This window comes from Onychomys torridus, chromosome 22 (genome assembly GCF_903995425.1).
Source record: "Onychomys torridus chromosome 22, mOncTor1.1, whole genome shotgun sequence".
Classification (NCBI taxonomy): Eukaryota; Metazoa; Chordata; class Mammalia; order Rodentia; family Cricetidae; genus Onychomys; species Onychomys torridus.
The window spans coordinates 28,220,907-28,241,758 of record NC_050464.1 but is presented as its reverse complement, the minus strand read 5'-3'; the positions used below and the strand labels follow the sequence as shown (position 1 = coordinate 28,241,758).

Here is a 20,852-nt window from a genome sequence, read left to right as displayed (position 1 = left end):
TTATGTGTGTGGGTGTTCCGTCTGCATGTATGTCTGTGTACCACATGCATGTCTGGCCCTCTGGGAAGTCCCAGAGTTACAGACAGTTGTGAGCTGACACGTGGGTGCTGGGAATCGAAGCTGGGTCCTCTGAAAGAACAGCCAGTGCTCTTAACCACTGAGCCATCGCTCTACCCACTGCTCATACACCTTAGTGGGATTCAGTGAGCTGTCTCACGGGTGCACACATGGGCCCGGATCAGATCTGCCCCCTCCCCCACTTCCTCTTGGCGGTGAAAGTGAGAGAAACAGCCACATTGCTCTGATGTGGTGTTTACTCCACCGTCAGTGCCGTCGCTGGTATTCTGAGGGCGACATTCTCACACAGTTTCCCACCAGTGATAATGTACATGTTGGATATTTAATTCTGTTTTGATTGGATATAAACCTTGTTTTTCAAGACAAGGTTTCTCTTTGTAGCCTTGGCTGTCCTAGATCTCACTCTGTAGACCAGGCCGGCCTTGAACTCAGAGATTCGCCTGCCTCTGCCTCCTGAGTGCTGGGATTAAAGGCGTGTGCCACCACCACCCAGCTTTACATTCCATTTTTATAGGTTTCATTATGGATTTTCATTTTCTGTAAAACTTTGAAAAAGGTGAAGTGCAAATTCCAGAGATATCTTTGGTATTTTATATAAACTTTCAGATTTCATTTTCATAAAAATATTCTATGAACCTGGCTTATACTTTATAATATTTTGTATTTACATTAAATCACATTGAATTAAAACATTTTTTTTTTGAGACAGGTTCTCATTATGCAGCTGTGACTAACCTTGAATTTGCTACATAGACCAATCTTACATCCACTTCACAGAAACCCATTGCCTCTGTTCCTGAGTGCTGAGATTAAAGGTGTGCACTACCACGCCTGGCCAGAGTTCTAGATTTTTAAAATTTTAACTGGGGATGCACCTCACCTCAGTAGTAGGCATTTGCCTAGGTTCAATCCCTATTACAGCCCCCAATTTTCTCTAAAATACATAAATCTATAACATAGAATGTATAGTATGTATAAGTCTATGACATACAATATGTTTTGTTATATATTATTTTGGAGAGGGAGTCGAGACATGGTTTCTTTGTATAGCCCTGGCTTGCTCTGTAGACCAGACTGTCCTTGAACTCACGTAGATCCACCTGCCTCTGCCTCACAAGTGCTGGGACTAAAGACATGCCCCACAATGCCCGGCATATATTATGTTTATTTAGTTTATATATATTTGTTTATTTAGTGTGTGTGTGCATGGCTGTGCCATGTGCTTGTGGAGGTCAGAGAATAATTTGTGGGAGTGACTTGTCTCTTTCCAATGTTCTAGGCGTTAAGCGCAGGCCACCAAACGTGGTGCCTTTCATCTGTTGAGCTGTCTTGCCAGCCCCCATTACATATTTATGTTAGATGTACAAAATTTGTGACTAGGCGCATTAAGTTTTATAAGAACATTCCACTCTGTGCTGGGCAGGAGGGTGTCCAGGGCCTTGCTGGGTTCTCTGGCAATCTCTCATCCCCTGGTCCCTCCAGGATGTGGTCCTGATGCGGGCGCTGCGGGACATGAACCTGCCTAAGTTTGTGTTTGAGGATGTCCCCCTCTTCCTGGGCCTCATCTCTGACCTGTTCCCGGGGCTGGACTGCCCCCGCGTGCGCTACCCGGATTTCAACGATGCAGTAGAGCAGGTGCTGGAGGAGAATGGCTATGTGCTCCTGCCTGTCCAGGTGAGCAGGGTGCTTTGGAGCTCACACGGGCCTGGAACTCACTAGGTACCGCAGGCCGGTGCCAGGCTTATGGCGCAGTCGGCGAAGTGCTTGCCTTACAAGCCTGTAGACTTGAGTTCAGGTGCCTAGAATCCGTGCAAAAATCTGGGCTCTCTGGCATGGCACGCATTGTAAACCAGCTCTGGTAGGTCAAAGCCTGATAGCAAACTTGCCGACCAGACAGTCCAGACTCATCAGTGAACCCCAAGTTCAGAGAAGCTATCTCAAAAAGTAAAATGGAGCGCAATTGAGGAAGACAGTCCCCCCCCCTCTCTCTCTCTCTCTCTCTTTCTCTCTCTCTCTCCCTCTCCTGTCAGGAAAGTAAAATAACACACTGCACTGGCAAGCAGTCCGCCAGCTCTTTGGCAAGCTACACCCAGAATCATCCTAGAGCCTGGTGATCCCACTGCAGGCGCCCAAGAGCAGTGAGAACACGTGTGCTCAGGAACACATGCATGAGCTCCCATGGTTGGATCTTCACAGTGGCCCAAATGTGGAGACCACAGTGTCAGCCAGCTGGTGGGCAGACACATGTGGCCTCATCGTTGTGAAATGAAATAGTATGTAGCCATAAAAGGAACAGAGATGGGCACAGTGGTATACACCTCCAGTACTCAGGAGGCAGAGACAGGAAGATCAGTTGCTCAGGGCCAGCCTCAGCTACATAGGAGTTGGTTCTCTCCTATCCCATGTTCAGGTGGTCAAGCCTGATGGCAAGCATCTCTACTGGCTAAGCCAGCTCACCAGCCCTGAATTACATCTTGATAAACCGTTATTATTACTTTTTTTTTCAGAAGCTATGTTTAACGCAACTGCCCGTGTCTGTCCCACAGGTGGATAAAGTGGTCCAAATGTTCGAGACCATGCTGACCCGCCACACGACAATGGTGGTAGGTCCCACAGGAGGGGGCAAGTCTGTGGTCATCAATACTCTGTGTCAGGCCCAGACAAAGTGAGTGTCCTGCTGGGGCTGGGGGCATTTGTCAGGGCAGTCTCTCGGGAAGGGTTTAGTGAGAGCTTTGATTGTTCATCTCATGGGCTGTGTGTCTGTCCCAGTCACGAGTTGTTTTCTGATTGATGTGATCAAACACCCACAAAAAGCAGATGATGGGGATGGAGGATTTATTTTGGTTCAGAGTTTGAGAGGATGAAAACCATCGTGGCAGGGAACTGTAGAGCTCCTGGAGGCAGGGGGCAGGAGCAGAGAGCACTGAGACTCCTCATATCTAGGATGACCAGAAAGCAGAGGGCCACTAATGTTGGCACTTGTAATGGGTCTTTCTTTAGACTGCCAACTCCCAAATAATGACACGGAGACTTTTTATTAATTATGAAAGCTTGGCCTTAGCTTAGGCTTGTTCCCAGCTAGTTCTTAAAGCTTAAATTAACTTGTTTATATTAATCTACATTCTCATACATGGCTCATTACCTTTCCTCAGTACCATATGTCCGACTTCCTCTGCATCTGGCTGGTGAATCGACCACCTCAGATTCTTCCCAGAGTTCCTAGCTCTCCCCGGAAGTCCCGCCTATCCTCTCCTGCCTAGCTATTGGCCATCCAGCTCTTTATTAAACCAGTCAGAAGGTGCCTTAGGCAGGTGAGGAGGGACAGAGAGGCAACTTAACACAGTGTATTCAAAATCCCACAACAGGCACTCAATGAACTTTCTCCTTTTTCCAATTTTATTTTACCTGGGACCCAGCCCATGAGATGGTTCCACTCACATTCAGGGAAGATCTTTCACCCTTGGTTAAAACTCTGAAAAGGAGGCTGGAGAGATGGCTCAACAGTTAAGAGCACTTGATGCTTTGCAAAGGACCCCAGTTTGGTCCCCAGGACCCATATGAGGACTCATAACCATCTGTAACTCCAGTTCCAGGGAATCCGATGCCCTCTTCTGGCCTCCAGGGGTACTTCATGCATGTAGTGCATAGTTACACATGTAGATAAATACTGGTACAGATGACATAAAAGAATACATATGAAAAAATCTTTTCTCAAAACTCCTCCACAGACACACCTGAAGGTGTCTCCTAGGTGACCCCAAATGCTGCCACATTAACAATGAGGATCAGCCATCACAGCAACCCCCAAACTCAGTGTTTCTACTTGTTTTGTTGCTGACTCAGCTAGCGTACTTGAGAACACATGGTAGGCGCTTCTGTAGCTTGTGACGAGCAGGCTCACCTGCGGAATGAGAGTACCACTGTGCCTCTTCGGAAGACAGTGTGCAAGTTCAGTTACATCATCCTGGTGCTCAGATGGTTCTGAGACATGAGTCAGAACTGCATGGACAATGCTGGAGTATCACCTCCACAGACAACTTGTCACCAGGCCTGTGTGAAGGAGGAGGAGCCTCCAATTTGTAAATGTGCCCTAAATCAGCCGGGCGGTGGTGGCACACGCCTTTAATCCCAGCACTCGGGAGGCAGAGCCAGGAAGATCTCTGTGAGTTCAAGGCCAGCCTGGGCTACAGAGTGAGTTCCAGGAAAGGCACAAAGCTACATAGAGAAACCCTGTCTCCAAAACAAAACAAAACAAAACAAAAAAATGTGCCCTAAATAATTTGGAAGGGCCAGTGAGAAGGCTGAGAGCCTGTAAAGATGCTTTCAGCCAAGCCTGACAATGTGAGTTTGAACCCCAGAACCCACATGGTGGAAGGAGAAAACCAATTCCCACAAATTGTCCTCTGAGCCCCCCCAGTAAAGAAAGAAACTATAACAATAATTACATAAGTTATTAGAATTAAACGAAGCCCCTAGAACATCCTATTGGCTCACTGTAGTGTGACAGTCTGACCAGCAGAGTGGATTTTCCAACTTTTGGCTCCTCCCCGTCAGTGGCAGGGGTTCTCGACAGACCTGGATGAATGCCAATATTCCAGGCAAACCCCAAATAGAGCCATGTGACCTGCATGGCTCTGGCATTTCTAGATTGCACAGAAAATCTCGGGACTGGGTCTGGGAGACCGTCTCAGTTAAAAAGCACTTGTTGCACCCACATGAGGGCTTGAGTTCAAATCCCCAGTGCCCACGTAAAAAAGGTAGGCATGACTGTGGTCCATGGAACCCCAGTCGTGGGAATGGAGGTGGGAGGGTCGCTGGGGCTTGTGGCTACCAGCCTAGCTCCGGGTGCAGTGAGAGACCCTGCCTCAAAGAAATAAGGTAAAGAGTGATGGAGTAGAGCAAACACCCGGTGTCATCACCTGGCCTGTGTCCACACATACATGTGCATATGCTACATGTACTTGCATCTCTCTCTCTCTCTCTCTCTCTCTCTCTCTCTCTCTCTCACACACACACACACACACACACACACTAAAATAATATCTTGCATTGGGTGGTGACACTTCTTTCTCCTCCCTGTCCCATATGGAGGGGTCTGGGGACAGTGGCAGACTGAAGCCTAGAACTCATAACCTTGATCATTCTCTTCCATTCTGTAGTCCACTGCTAGACAATTCTCACAGCCAGGACACAAATCCGTACACACGTGTGTGTAATATTGCACGTTGACTATTTCCATTCATTTGTTTTAAAATTCTGACCCACGGGTTGTGTTAGGTTTTCCTTTGATCAGTCGCAGTGTGGTGGGGATCTACCATCACAGAGGGCCGTGTCCTGTCCACATGACTTACAAAGGGCGCCACACACAGAGCCAGGTGTGGCGGCGCATGCCTGTGATCTAGCAGGCAGAGGCAGCAGGATCGCCATCAGTTTGAGGCCAGCCTGGTCTACTTAGTAAGTTCTAGGCTAGCCAGGGACACATAATGAGACCCTGCCTCTGATGCTCCTTACCAAATAGAAGCACAGATCAGTTTTCGAGGGGATTCCCATCTGTACTTCCTGTTGCGGGTTTCCTGTGTCTCCCTCTCCCAAGCTTTCTTGGCCTGAGTCACAGCTGAAGCTGCCTTTTTGGTTTAGGCTTGGGCTAATGACGAAGCTGTACATCTTGAACCCCAAAGCTGTGAGTGTCATTGAGCTCTATGGCATCCTGGACCCCACCACTCGAGACTGGACAGATGGGGTGCTGTCAAACATCTTCAGGGAGATCAACAGGCCGACTGACAAGAAGGAACGGAAGTGAGTGGCTGCCTCGTTAGCCAGAAGCCTTTTGGCACCCTTTAATACTGAGAAGTTTCTTAGAATTTCTTTTCCTCATGACCTTGATGTTCTGGAATATTCTAGACCAACCAGCTGCATTATGGAGGAGTCTCAATTTTAGTTTTCTGGCTGCTGTCTTGATTTTGACTGTGCATCTCAGAATGTCCCAGGAATGCGCTGTCTCAGCACTGGAAATGTATGGTGTCTGCGTGTCCCATTACTCACAGTGTATATAAAATACATAAATCCTTAAAAGGGCTGGAGAGGTGGCTCAGAGGTTAAGAGCACCGACTGCTCTTCCAGAGGTCCTGAGTTCAATTCCCAGCAACCACATGGTGGTTCACAACCACCTAAAATGAGAGCTGGTGCCCTCTTCTGGCTTGAAGGGATACATGCAGGCAGAGCACGTAATAAATAAATGGATCTTAAGAAAAAAAATGTGATTGCGGGGCTGGGGATTTAGCTCAGTGGTAGAGCACTTGCCTAGCAAGTGGAAGGCCCTGGGTTCGGTGATTGCAAACTTCAGACAAAACAAATGTCTCTAAAAGACAGAAAAAGAATTGTAGAATACTAGTTGGTAGCCAGGTGCCGGTGGCGCATACCTTTAATCCCAGAATGGATCTCTATGAGTTCGAGTCCAGCTCTGGTCTACAGAGCAAGTTCCAGGACAGGCTCCAAAGTAACACAGAGAAACCCTGTCTTAAAACAAACAAACAAACAAACAAAAAACCTGGCTGGATTGTGCGTGACTTTCTCAGACCCTCAAACATTAGTGAGCTGCTCAGTATTTATGTACCTTGTGGTCAAACATCAGGACAAAGGGAGCCCTGGGAAAAGACATGGAGCGGGGTCACTAGGAATGTTCTAGGGTCTGTGGCTTACCTCTCTTTGGTCACTGCAGGTATATTTTGTTTGATGGCGACGTGGATGCCTTGTGGGTGGAAAACATGAACTCCGTGATGGATGACAACAAACTGTTGACCTTGGCCAACGGAGAGCGCATTCGACTCCAGGCACACTGTGCCCTGCTCTTTGAGGCAAGTCGTGCTGAGAACCAAACTTGAACAGGGTCCCTGCTTTTAGTTCGTTAAGTCTTTATTAAGGTAGATGATTATGAAAACACAGACGTTTACAATGAGTTCAATGTTTTGATTCTCAACATGCCATTTAACTACATTTGTGCACTCAGGTCTGTGTGTGGGTTAGAAGGCAACTTGTGGGAGTTGGTTCTTTTGCCCAGTGTGTGGGTCCCAGGCATTGAACTCAGCTTGCAAGGCTTGGCAGCAAGCTCTCTACTCACTGAGCCATCTCACCGACCCCAACCTTTGTTGACCATCTTCTTCCATCACCCCCTCTTTAAGCTGGATCGGCTACTTTCATGCCTGTCTTTTGAGACAGGCTCTCACTATGTGTAGCTCCAGCTGTCCTGGAACTCACTCTGTCGCCCAGGCTGGCCTTGAACTCACAGAGACCCACCTGCCTCTGCCTCCCCATGCTGGGATTAAAGGCGTGCACCACTACACCTGGCTGTTTTGTTTTTTTAAGCTCTTTCTCCTGAGAATCATTCTATGATCGATCTATAAACAACATGCTTAGCCTGTTACTCATTTTTTTGTTTTTTTGGGTTTTTTTTGTTTTTGTTTTTTTGAGACAGGGTTTCTCTGAGTAGCTTTGTGCCTTTCCTGGAACTTGCTCTGTAGACCAGGCTCATTCTTTTACTAAATGTATCTATTACTAGGTTGGAAAGATGGCTCAGTGGTTAAGTGTGCTTGCTACTGTTTGAGAGGACTGGAGTTGGGTTCCCAGCATCCACACTGGGCATCACAAACACCCATCACTTGAGCTCCAGAGGATCCTACCCCCTCTCTGGCCTCCCAGGCACTACACTCACTTAGTGAACATGCCTACACACAAAAACCAAACAAAACAAAACAAAAACAAAATAAAAAAAAAACCAAAACAAAACCAAACAAAACACCACTAAAATACGAGCTTTTAATTTTTTTTTTTTTTGAGACAGGGTTTGTCTGTATAATTTTGGTGCCTGTCCTGGATCTTGCTCTGTGGACCAGGCTTAGCCTTGAACTCACAGAGATCCGCCTGGTTCTGCCTTCCAAGTGTTGGGATTAAAGGCGCGAGCCATCACTGCCCGGCAAGCTTTTAATTTATACATTATTGCTGAACATGGTGGCACATGCTTGTAATCCCAACAATTAGGAAGCTTCATAGGAGGCAGGAGGATTCCCATGTGTTTGAGGCCAGCATGGGCCACATAAGGAGTCCTTGGCCATCTATAACTCTTTAGCAAGACCCAACTTCACAGAAACAAAGCAAAAGTTAGAAACTTTACATAGTGACTGAGTCCTCTAAACATGGGGATCCATCGGCTCTCTTGGTTGTTGACCCTCCCTCCTCAGAACACGACATTTCCGAATCATTTAGTAGCACACACTGTTGACATTGTTCTGAGTATGGAAATATTTATGGCAGAGCCAACTAGTATGCTGGAATTTTTTTTTTTTTTTTTTTTTTTTTTTTGGTTTTTCAAGACAGGGTTTCTCTGTGTAGCTTTGGCGCCTTTCCTGGAACTCGCTCTGTAGACCAGGCTGGCCTTGAACTCACAGAGATCCGCCTACCTCTGTCTCCCCAGTGCTGGGATTAAAGGTGTGCGCCACCACCACTGCCCGGCTGGAATTCCTTTCTTTGTCTTTTAGAACCATTTGTTTTGTCTGGAGCGTGTGGTCACCTTCCCTTTCTCTCGTGCTATTTGCCTTTACCTTCATTAAGAAAGTCTTTCTATCATGCCAAGTATTGAGCCCTCCCGGTTTCCCGAGAGACCACTCCCAAGCCTCCCCTCCCCTATTTTCTGTTTGCCCCACCGACGGCTTGTTTTGTGGCTGTGCTCTTAGTCTTTCCTCAGATTAATCGTGATATTATTCCTCTACAGTTTGCAGAATTCATCCACGCATTTGCGCTTGCACATACCATTGTCTAGTTCGCCGATGGACCCACGTCACTTGACAGTGTTGCTAACTCTGTTCTTCCAGTGCCTTGCGCTACCTGATGTCAGCCATGTTGACGAAGAAGCAGAAAGACAGACAAGAAAACTCCCTAAAGCAATGTCTGGGGGGCTAGGGCTGTCGGTCAGTTGGTAGAGAGCTCACCTAGCATGCTTGAGGCCCGGGGTTCATTCCCCCCACACACACTGACAGGCACATACCTGTCAGTCAGGCACTCAGGAAGTGGAGACATGAGGACCAGGAGTTCAAGGCTATCCTTAGTTACAGGCTAGCCTGGGCTACATGAGACCTGCCTTAAAAGAATTGAAACAAAATAAACCAAAACAATGGGTCTGGAGAGGCGGCTCGGTGGTTAGGAACACTGGCTGTTCTTACAGAGGACCCTGTTTGGTTTCCAGCTCATACATGACGGCTAACAGCCATCTGTAACTCCATTTTCAAGGGATCTGATGCCCTCTTTTGGCCTCTGTGGAGACCCGCACACACCTAGTGCACAGGCACACTCAGGTTCATCCACATCCACACTAAATAAAATAATAGTCTTTAAAAAAGAAACCCATGATACTTGTTTCTAGGTTCTGGGATCTGAATAGCTTGCGTCCATGTTTCTAACTTTTCTACTTTTTATCAGGTAGTCTACAACATTTTTATTTAATGAGAAGATGTCACATCAGTGTGGACGATCTCATTGTGACCTCCGTGTTCAGTTTAAAACTTTAATAGCTCAGCCTGGTGGTGGTGGTGCATGCCTTTAATCCCAGCACTCGGGAGGCAGAGGCAGGCGGATCTCTGTGAGTTCGAGGCCAGCCTGGTCTACAGAGTGAGATCCAGGACAGGCACCAAAACTGCACAGAGAAACCCTGTCTCGAAACAAGCAAACAAAAAAAGAAACCTCAACAGCTGTGCTGACTGTCTGGCATGGGCTTCGTGCCCTTGTTTGCACAGGGAAGGCCCTGGCATGTGTAACCCAGGTGCTAGCAGCCATGAGCTGAGTGATTCACTTGATTTCCAGGTGGGAGACTTGCAGTACGCCTCTCCAGCTACTGTGTCTCGATGCGGGATGGTCTATGTGGACCCTAAGAACTTGAAATACCAACCGTACTGGAAGAAATGGTTACAACAGCAAATACAAAACAAGGTGAGCATTGTCCTTAAAACAGTTTGAGCATCATCGGGAATGCTGGACGAGGTATGCTTGTAGGAGAGAGCACCTTGGCCTGCTATGTGTGTCCTTGAGCACACAGCCTAATGAGTCTTTGGGTTGTGTGTCCCTGGTGTGATGGGTGATGATGTTGACAGCTTACACCAGGGATCAACTGATTTCTGCAAGGAGACAGATGGGAAACCCTTCCAGTTGCATGAGTGAGTTACTTGCATACCTACTCAAATTTGCTCCTGGGGTGGGAACACAGCCAGATGCAATACACATGTAAGAGGACATGGCTGTAGCCAGCGGATGTTACCCCAGGTGGATTCTGGGTTTCAGTGTGCCAACCTGGTTCAGAGGGGCCCAGTTATGGAGCGAGAGGATGCCCCGCTCTGTGCCTTTGCTCAGCTGGCTGTGTGCCGTGTGCAGATGAACCAGGTTGCCCCGTGGTTGAGATCTGATGGGCTCAGCTGACCACTGGACCGCTCAGAGTATCACAGCTCAACGGTAGGATTCGTTGAAAGGTGATGTATGCGATGGTCATGTGTGCATTGTGGCTTCAAATCACATCCAGAACCCTGTGACCTCATTTTCACAGGTGGTCTGGAAGGGCCACTAGACTGGTGTGAATTGGAAACCAGAAAGTGTTATCTCAGAGAAGAGAAGGCCAGGGGAGATATGCCAGGGTCATCTGAAGCAGTGTCATATGGGGAGAGTTTCCCTTGTGGGACTCTTAAGGACCCATGAGTCCCTTCATGGGCATTGGCACAATATTGAGAGGGTACTTTGAGCATTTAACTTTTTAATTTTATTTTCTTAAGATTTGCTTTATTTATTTATTTGTTTGTTTGTTTATTTATTTATTTTTGTTTTTTTAGAGACAGGGTTTCTCTGTGTTGTTTTGGTGCCTGTCCTGGATCTTGCTCTGTAGCCCAGGCTGGCCTAGAACTCCCAGAGATTCGCCTGGCTCTGCCTCTTGAGTGCTAGGATTAAAGGTGTGCACCATCACGGCCCAACTAAGATTTTCTTTACTTTTAATTAAGTACACACACACACACACACACACACACACACACATTTTCATGCATATGAGTGGAATGTCCACAGGGGCCAGAAAAGGGTATTGGACCCCCTGGAGCTAAAGTTACAGGCAGTGGTGAGCTGCCCACTGTGGTTCCTGGGAACTGAACTTGGATCCTTTACAAGAGTGGTAATCTTTTGTTATTGTTGTTGTTGTTGTTGTTGAGACAGGGTTTCTCCGTGTATCTCTGGTTGTCCTGAAACTCACTTTGTAGACCAGGCTGGACTCAAACTAAAAAGACCTATTAGCCTCTGCCTCCCAAGTGCTGGGGTTTAAAAACATGTGCCACCACTGCCTGGCAATAGTACACCATCTTAAACTTTTTTTTTTTTTTAAGATTTATTTATTTATTATGTATACAATGTTCTGTCTGCATGTATGCCTGCGGGCCAGAAGAGGGCACCAGATCTCATTACAGATGGTTGTGAGTCACCATGTGGTTGCTGGGAATTGAACTCAGGACCTCTGGAAGAGCAATCAGTGCTCTTAACATCTGAGCCATCGCTCCAGCCCCATCTTAAACTTTTAAAAGATATTTATTTTATTATCTTATGTGCATTAGTGTTTTGCATGTGTGTGTGTGTGTGTGTGTGTGTGTGCGCGCGCGCGCGCACTATGTGCATGGCTGATGCCCTGGAAGGTCAGAAAAGGGTCTCAGATCCCCTGAGACTGGAGTCATAGCCTGTTGTGAACCACCATGTGGGTGTAGAGAATTGAACCCAGGTCCTCTGTAAGAGCAGCAAGTGCTCTTAACTGCTGACCCACGACTCCAGCCTTAATACGCCATCTTAACCACTGAGCCTCCCCCTCTGGCCACACACCGATTACATTACTTTAAACTCTTTGCTGGATGGTTGACTGTGATGCTTGAACTCTAAGACCATCAGCTTCTTTTCTGTCAGATGGGACCTGTTATCACCTGTCACTCGCAGGTGTGGGTACGTGGTAATAGCGAAGGGAAATGGGGGTAGCATAAAGAACGAATCTGGGGCTGGAGAGATGGCTCAGCGGTTGGGAGCACTGGCTGCCCTCCCAGAGGTCCTGGGTTCAATTCCCAGAGACCACATGGTGGCTCACAACCATCTCTAGTGGGATCTGCATGCAGGCATACATGCAGATAGAGCATTCATATACATAAAAAAAATAATAAAAAGATCGAATCTGTCTACATGTGAAAGGTACTGGCCTTGGGTCCGCCACCTGCTGAAGTCATCGCCATAGCTACTTCCTGCCCTTCTTGGGACAAGACAAACCTCTGATGAGTTTCCAGTTAGAGGGACCCTTGAAAAGGATTCGGATCTCTCCTCCACAGGTGGAGCAAAAGCATTTAAATGACCTCTTTGAGAAATACGTGCCCTTGCTCATTGACATGATCATAGAGGGGATCGTGGATGGGAGACAGGGAGAGAAGCTTAAGATGGTGGTTCCTCAGACGGACCTGAATATGGTAAGAACGCTTCTCAAGAGAGAGGGACCCGGGAGGTGGGTGAGGGGCTCATAAAGGGGGCAGAGATGTCAGATGGGTGACCATCAGAGCACCTTCTTGTGATGCCTTCGCAAGCGAAGGTGCCAGGTTCCATGTGTCCAAACCAATATGGCGGGTATAGATGCCATCACTGTGGGATGCAGGACACAAGGACTCGGGACAGGATAGCATCGTGTGGAGGTCAGAAAGGTGGGACCGAGACAGGCTTTCTGTGACCAGGTGATCCAGTTAACCAAGATGATGGACTCGCTCCTAGAAGGGGAAATTGAGGACCCTGACCTGCTAGAATGCTACTTCCTGGAGGCACTCTACTGCTCACTGGGCTCCTCCCTGCTGGAGGAGGGGAGGGCCAAATTTGACGAGTGCATTAAACACCTCTCGTCAATGCCCACTGCGGACACTGAAGGGCACTGGGCCCGTCCTGGAGAGCTGCCAGGTAGGAGTCCTGACTCGCCCCTTGGGTGAAGATTTGCAGAGAAGGTGAATTTGCTTTCCCTTGTTCCTGCCCGTGTGAGGAGGCCACTGCTATGCTCAGGGCTTCAAGTGTGTCGCCCACCCCAGCAGGCCAACCCCGTAGCCACTGCTGCTGGAGGAGGCTGTGCCTCTGACTCCATCACGGACCCTTATGCTCTAGCTCTGGCTGAGCTCTCCACACTTAACACACTCCAGGGTTCTCCACTTTCCTCTGGGCTCCCCCATCTGTGTCATAGACCAGCCGATGAGTCACAGGAAGGCATCTTATAAAGGGTTTAAGATTCCCTTTAGTTAGAAACAGGTGGAGCCCACAGATGGCCTTCTGCTCAGAGAAGTGGTCTGTCTGAGAGATGGGTGAGCGTGGCACACATGTGAAAGGGGATTCCGGTGAGGAAACGGTCTAGGGATGGGGGTGCAGATGGTGGGCGGGGCTCCAGCTCTGGAGCAATCTTTGACACCATGCTTCTTCTTTTCTTCCCCTCCCTGTTTTTGCCAGATGCCCTATGGGTCATGGGGTCATGAGGTCATGGGTCATTGGGTCATGGGGTCATGGGGTCATGAGGTCATGGGTCATGGGTCTTACTTCTCCAGTCTTAGAGTTCAGCATCTGCATCAAAATTGTCTGTTTATTTGCCTCCACCCTCGCCTGGGCCTCTGACAAGAGTGGGGTCATGGCTTTGTGTCGCATGGTTGTGTCCCCGAGGAAGGACCGGCGGTTAGCTGCAGAAAGGTGGCCCTGGTTCAGAAGTCCCAGATTCTGACCCACAAGAGGACAGAATCAATTCTGTGTACTCACTGAGTACCTCTCCCATGAAGGGGTCGCAAGCAAGACTGAATGTAGCTCTGAGGTGAACAGGCAGCTCATTCCAGATGCACTAGAATCTATCCTGTCCCCCGTGTCTATGACAAAAGCCACACAGACCCTTGTCCCCCCTGGCAGGCCATCTTCCTACCCTGTATGACTTTCATTTCGATCCCAAGCGGAACTACTGGATCCCATGGAGCAAGCTAGTTCCTGAGTATGTTCACAGTCATGAGAAGAAATTCATCGACATCTTGGGTATGTTAGCACCGGCTCTGGTCCTCCTGATGTGAAAGGGTGTAAGTGGGTATGCAAAGAAGACCATGGCCTCATTGGCAACTGAGTGCCACCCCGGAACTAGCTTCCTGGCACCATCAGCCCCTTGGGGTCCCATTTTGTCCCATGCTTCTGAGCACCTCTGTGTGGCTGCGACCTGGACTTTTCCCTGCAAGCCGATGCCCACGATAGCCTGTTCTCCACTTTCCTTTACATCTCCTGGGGTGCTCCAGCCACAGAGGTGGGCATGGGGAGGGCAGGGGGGAAGCCTCAGCAGCAGGTCACAGTGGGCGTGGACCTTGAGAGCCTTGATCTGTAGCAGGAATCTTAAAGAGTCTTATTAATAAAAACAAACTCAGGGCCTGGTATTGGGGTGAATGCTGGAAGATCAGAGAAGCAGAACAAGCCACAGCTACCTCACCTCACCAGTTCCTCAGCTGATCCTGTTTCCTCAGACTGGGAGCTTCTGTGTCCTCATCCCAATGGCTCTCAGCTGAACTGCTGCTCAAAAGCCTAAAAGTTTAACCAGCCAAATGCTTCTAGTTTCTGGTCCTCATGCGTTATATACCTTTCTGTTTCTACCATCACTCCCTGGGATTAAAGTCATGAGTCACCATGCTTGGCTGTATCCTTGAACACACAGAGATCCGCCTGGCTCTGCCTCCCATGTGCTGGGATTAAAGGCGTGTAACCACCGCCACCCAGCTTCTGCTATAGCTTGCTCTGACCCCAAGGCAACTTTATTAACATACAAGTAAAATCACATTTCAGTACAAATAAAATATCACCATATTGATCCATCCTGTGTGATTCTATAGTAAGCATGTCTAGTCTGGTGCATGTTGCTTCTGGAGCGAGACATCTGCATTTTCTCAGGAAACCCCCCCCCCCATTGAAATGGTCCCACGGAGAGTGGGTAGGCTGGACCTGACTGTGGTGATGCTGCCTTTAGCAGAGGTTTTCAGGAAATTGGTCCTACAGGTGCCTGAGGTGTGAGTCGGGGAGAAGAGGGGTTTTCATTCTGAACGCAAATCAGATGGAGTTCATGGGGCAGGGTGGTTGAAGTTGGTGCAATTACCACAATCACTTTGCCAAGGAAATGTGCCATACTCAGTTACACACTTTGATTTGGGCAGATGTCGTGCCTCTAAAAAGCCAGGTAATGTCTGGGAAACAGAGGCTAGGCTTTATCCATATTCACGTTTGCAGCCAGAGCTTGGCTTCAAAACAAAGCAAAACAAAATACCAGGCAGTGGTGGCGCATGCCTTTAATCCCAGCACTCAGAAGGTAGAGGCAGGTGGATCTCTGTGAGTTCGAGGCCAGCCTGGTCTACAGAGTGAGTTCCAGGACAGCCAGGGCTACACAGAGAAACCCTGTCTCGAAAAATAAACAAAAAACCCTGTGCATGTGGGTTTTTGTGTATGTATGTGTGTGTGTGTGTGTGTGTGTGTGTATGTATGTGTGTATGTACATGTGCATGTGTATATCTGGTGGGGGTGCAGGACTATGCACCTGGGCACACTTGTGGAAACATGAGCAGGCTGTCAGGTGTCTTCCTGGGCCTGTAGCCTATTCTGGTTATCCTGACTGGCCAGCAAGCTCTCAGGTTCTTCCTGTCTCCACCTCTCTGGTGTTAAAGGCACACACGCAACTTTTAATGGAGGCACTGGAGATTTGAACTCAGGTCCTCATGCTTCTAGAGCAAGGCCCTTAACCACTGAGCCACCTCTACTCCCAGAGCTCGGTGTTTGCTGCCTCCTACTGGATGCATGGGACTCTGTGTGAGCACCAGGTAGCCAAGTGCTCGGAGTTCCTGGGACAACCTTATTCTTTTATCTTTCAGTTCACACAGTGGATACGACCCGCACCACCTGGATCCTGGAGCAGATGGTTAAAATCAAGCACCCTGTCCTTTTCGTGGGTGAATCAGGCACGTCTAAGACAGCCACTACCCAGAACTTCCTGAATAATATGAATGAGGAGACCAATGTGAGTGTTCGCTTGTTTTAGTTGACATCTGCTGGGTAACAAGTTACCTTAGCCTGGTGGCTCAGTGCCACGAGCCCTTATTACCTCTCAGCTTCCGTGGGTCAGAACTCTGATGTGGCTTAGTTAGGTGACTCAAGTTCAGGGTCTCTCGCAGAATGGTAGTTAAGGTTGGTGAAGGCTGTGTTCACTTGAAGGCCTGCCCGGGGCTGGATGACCATCTTCCAAGATGGCATTTCATGAGGCTGGAGGCCTCAGATCCTCAGTGTGGACCTCTCCTAGGAAGGCTTGACCGTGCTTGTCTGAGACCTTTGCTATAACAAAAGGCCTGAGACCTGGTAAGTTACGAGGAGTTGACGTTGACTTAACTCGGCTCTTGGGGGCCAGGAATTCCAAGAGCATGGTGCTGCCATCTGACAGGTGAGGGCCTTTGTGGCACATGGTGACATGGCGGGTGGGAAGGCATCACATGGTGAGAAGTCCATTTTCATAAAACAAAAAACTCCACTTCCTTAGAACCCTTGAGTCTTACTCTGCAAATGGCTTGAGAGCCCCTCTATCCCTACACCCCCAGAGGTCCTAGGAGCCTCCAAAGCTCACTAACATGAAACGAGGGATTATGTCCAATGCCTGGGATGTGCGGCATATTCACCACCACAGTGACACCCAAGGGCAACTGGCTTACTTCATGGTGGCAATCCACATGACAGAAGCCACTGTGTCCCTTGTGACATGGTGTCAGGAATTCACTATACCAGATGATGCAGACAAACGTGTGTTTCTTATGACAATGTCAGAATCTACTAAATAATAAGAAGCTCACCACGTTTAGCAGTCTTTCTTTCTTTCTTTCTTTCTTTCTTTCTTTCTTTCTTTCTTTCTTTCTTTCTTTCTTTCTCTTCCTGAGACAGGGTTTCTCTGTGTAGCCTTGGCTGTCCTGGAACTCTCTCTGTAGACCAGGCTGGCCTCGAACTCACAGAGATCCGCCTGCCTCTGCCTCCTGAGTGCTGGGATTAAAGGTGTGTGGCACCACCACCTTGCCTAGGTGTAGCAGTTTCAATGGCAGCAGCTATCATAATAGTTTGGTAGCCTGGGCAAGGTGAAGACAAATTCTTTATTCCTATTTTAGTAACTGATTTTAGCTCTCACAGCACGCCATAGATATACTATTTACCTATATGTTTATATATGGATTACAGAGTGGACACCAGCAGAGGCCACAGCAGGGCTCAAGGGTATCAGAAATGTAGTGGGAGTCAATCAATGATCATGAACCTGATCGGAGCCAGAAGGGAGCTGCTGGGGTCAGGTTTGAGAGCAAAGCTGTAGTTTTGTTTTTTTTTTTTTTTAGTTGCCAGGTTTGAAAAAAAAAAAAAAGGCTGAACTGGGTCAGGATACAGCAGGCCAGGACCAGGTCCAGACAGGTGAACAGATGGACTGGCAGGCAGTTGAGTACTCTGTGTCAACAGCAGGGGACAGAGCCGAGTCAGTGAGTCCTTGGTCCTGGATGTACAAGGGTCCATAGACCAACAACTTTGGCACCAACTGAGAAGTTGTTAAACACTAACTGAACCCCAGCTCTGGGCAGGGGCTACCGAGCTGTGTGGCACAGCAGTCCAGCTGTGGCTGGTACATGGCTAAATGTGTGTGTGTGTGTGTGTGTGTGTGTGTGTGTGTGTGTGTGTGTGTGTACACGTGCACACACATGTGCCTGTGTGTGTTCTCAGTTCTTCTAAGGGGGTTGAGGGGAGAGAGAGTGAGGAGCACCTTGTCCACGTGCAGGAGAGTGCATGAGAACATCTTCCCTCCAGCAATGAGGCCCAGAAAGAAGCCTCTGGTTGTATATGCTTTCTTTGGCCTCCCTATTAATGGGCAGTTGCCTTGAAAGCAATTTATGTTTAAAACTCCTCTGCCATCGAGAGTGGTATAGCAGATGACATTAAAATCATCTTTCCAGACTCTTGAAGGTCAGACAGTTGCCTTTTTAGAGGCCACCGAGGTAGACCGATACTCTCCCCACCGCATATCATCATGTGACCTTTCCTGGTAGTTTATTTCTAATCACCCAGATAGAAAGGGCCAAGAAACAATTCTACCCAAGTCCGGCTTGGTGAACCAGATGAGTATGATTGGAGTCACTTTCAGAAGCAGGGTGACATGTGGGTAATAGTTAACTGGTTGTATATCTTAGGGAGGGTTCAGAGTCCTTCCAGCCCTCTACCCTCTGATGAGGGGGTGTTAGTGGGTCTAACCTTGGGAGGGTCTCCTGTGGGGAATCACCAACTCTCTGATTTCAAGCCAATGTGGCCTTGGGGGCAGCATTCCACAGCCTGCACTGTCCCAAGGCTCATGAGTGGCAACGTGGAATCTAACAGAAGGAAAGAGTGTGTTGTTGTTAAGACAGGGTCTCACTGTGTAACCCTGCCTGGCCTGGCCTTGGACTCTCAGAGATCCTCCTGCCTCTGCCTCTTGAGTGCGCCATCACACCCAGCTCTGTCTTTAGCTCTTAAAAAACGGTGAATTGGGGCTGGAGAGATGGCTCAGTGGTTAACGAGCACTGGCTGTTCTTCCAGTGGACCCAGGTTCAATTCCCAGCACCCACATGGCAGCTCACAACTGTCTGTAACTCCAAGATCTGACACCCTCACACATAAGACACCCTCACTCATGCAGACAAAACACCAATGCACATAAACTAAAAATAAACAAAGTCTAAAAAATGATGACACACGGACCGACATCGTTCTAGAACGTTCGTTTAGAAGTCAGTTGTTTCACCACCGTCTACTCTGATACAGATCGTGCTGATGGTCAACTTCTCCTCACGCACCACATCCTTGGACATCCAGAGAAATCTAGAGGCAAATGTGGAGAAGCGGACAAAGGACACATATGGACCACCCATGGGGAAGCGCCTACTGGTGTTCATGGATGACATGAACATGCCAAAGGTGAGCGGAGTTTACAGAGGTGGACTAGGTGTGTGTGTGTGTGTGTGTGTGTGTGTGTGTGCATGTGTAAGTTCATGGCTTTTTGAGATTTTTATTATTTAAGAGTAGTTTTAAATTTTATTATTTTTATGGGTGTGTACTTGTGTGTATATATGTCACATGTACCCAAAGAGACCAGAAGAAGGTGTCAGATCCCCTGAGGCTGGAGTTACATGTTGTTGTTAAGCTGCCTGACATGGGAGCTGGGAACAGAACTCTGATCCTCTGAAAGAGCAGCAAGTGTTTTTTTGTTTTGTTTTTGTTTTTGTTTTTTGTAGACAGGGTTTCTCTGTGTAGTGTTGGTGCCTGCCTGGATCTCGCTCTGTAGACTAGGCTGGCCTCGAACTCACAGATTTTCCTGGTTCTGCTTCCTGAGTGCAGGGATTAAAGGCATGAGCCACTGCTGACCGGCTTGCAGCAAGAGTTTTTAACTATCTGTCCATTTGCAATATATCTGTCTATCTATACATTTTCCATCTATCTATCTAGTCAGCTGTTACCTACTGTTTTATTTATCCACAGACCTGCATCTGTTATTCTTCCATCCATAGTTAAGGAATATGAAGAAACCCATCCATCCATTATCCATCCACCCATCCATCTCTCCATCCATCCACTCACCCACCCATCTACAGAATCTACTCATCCATCCATCCATCCATCCATCCATCCATCCATCCATCCATCCTTCCTTCCTTCCTTCCTTCCTTCCTTCCTTCCTTCCTTCCATCCATCCCATCCATCCATCCATCCATCCATCCATCCATCCATCCATCCCATCCATCCATCCATCCATCCCTCCATTCACCCCATTCACTGAACTACTCCCAGGAAACTGGTCTGTGAGGTGTGTAAGCCTCTGCAGTTGCTGCCTTCATGGGATGCACAGCGTAGTGAAGGAGACAGACTTCAGGTGTGAATAGACAGTTACAGACGTGAGAGGCCCTGCGAGGCCAACCCAGAATGCTCAGGGGGAAACAGGAGAGATGAGCATTCAAGGTTGGCACAGTCTTACCTAGCTCCCCCTTTGTTGTTGTTGTTTGAGACAGGGTCTCTCTGTGTAGCTTTGGAGCCTTTCCTGGAACTCGTTCTGTAGCCCAGTAGCCCAGGCTGGCCTCGAACTCACTAGCTCTACTTTTTGATACTGCTTTTCTCTTTCCTCTTCAAAACAAAACAAAACAAACCTCCCAGGTGGACGAGTATGGTACCCAGCAGCCCATCGCCTTGCTGAAGCTGTTACTGGAGAAAGGTTACTTATATGACCGTGGGAAAGAACTGAACTGCAAGAGTATCCGAGACCTGGGCTTCATTGCTGCCATGGGGAAGGCAGGCGGGGGCCGCAATGAGGTGGACCCCAGGTTCCTCTCGCTGTTCAGCGTCTTCAACGTCCCTTTCCCATCAGAGGAGTCTCTCCGCTTGATCTACTACTCCATCCTGAAGGGCCACACCTCGGTAACCCGGCTTTCCCCACAAGTCTGAACTGGAGGTCAACATGTTGGGTGGGAGCCGGGGGGTGGAGGGGGTAGGGGGGTGTGGGGGGGGGCAGGGCCATTGTATTTACCTTAGAGCAGGGTCTGTGCACTCGGAGGGTGTGGTGTGAGGAGCAGGAGGAACTGTGGTCTGAAGCTGTTTACCTACAGATGATGTCATATGCCACTGTCAGAGGTTGAATACCTTTAGGGCAGTCAGAGTGG

The 20,852-nt window shown here is 48.4% G+C and overlaps 1 protein-coding gene across 1 annotated transcript in view; it reads left to right on the top strand.

The window, feature by feature from the left end:
• Dnah10 (dynein axonemal heavy chain 10) overlaps positions 1 to 20,852 on the top strand; it is a 96,182-nt gene that overhangs the window by 34,699 nt on the left and 40,631 nt on the right. Inside the window, exons 28-38 of the mRNA XM_036171641.1 lie at positions 1,561 to 1,752; positions 2,625 to 2,743; positions 5,716 to 5,874; positions 6,797 to 6,932; positions 9,928 to 10,053; positions 12,456 to 12,590; positions 12,849 to 13,065; positions 14,044 to 14,163; positions 16,026 to 16,171; positions 18,967 to 19,119; positions 20,350 to 20,610. Of these exons, the coding sequence (XP_036027534.1) occupies positions 1,561 to 1,752; positions 2,625 to 2,743; positions 5,716 to 5,874; positions 6,797 to 6,932; positions 9,928 to 10,053; positions 12,456 to 12,590; positions 12,849 to 13,065; positions 14,044 to 14,163; positions 16,026 to 16,171; positions 18,967 to 19,119; positions 20,350 to 20,610 (1,764 nt within the window). The remainder of the gene's footprint in view (positions 1 to 1,560; positions 1,753 to 2,624; positions 2,744 to 5,715; positions 5,875 to 6,796; positions 6,933 to 9,927; positions 10,054 to 12,455; positions 12,591 to 12,848; positions 13,066 to 14,043; positions 14,164 to 16,025; positions 16,172 to 18,966; positions 19,120 to 20,349; positions 20,611 to 20,852) is intronic.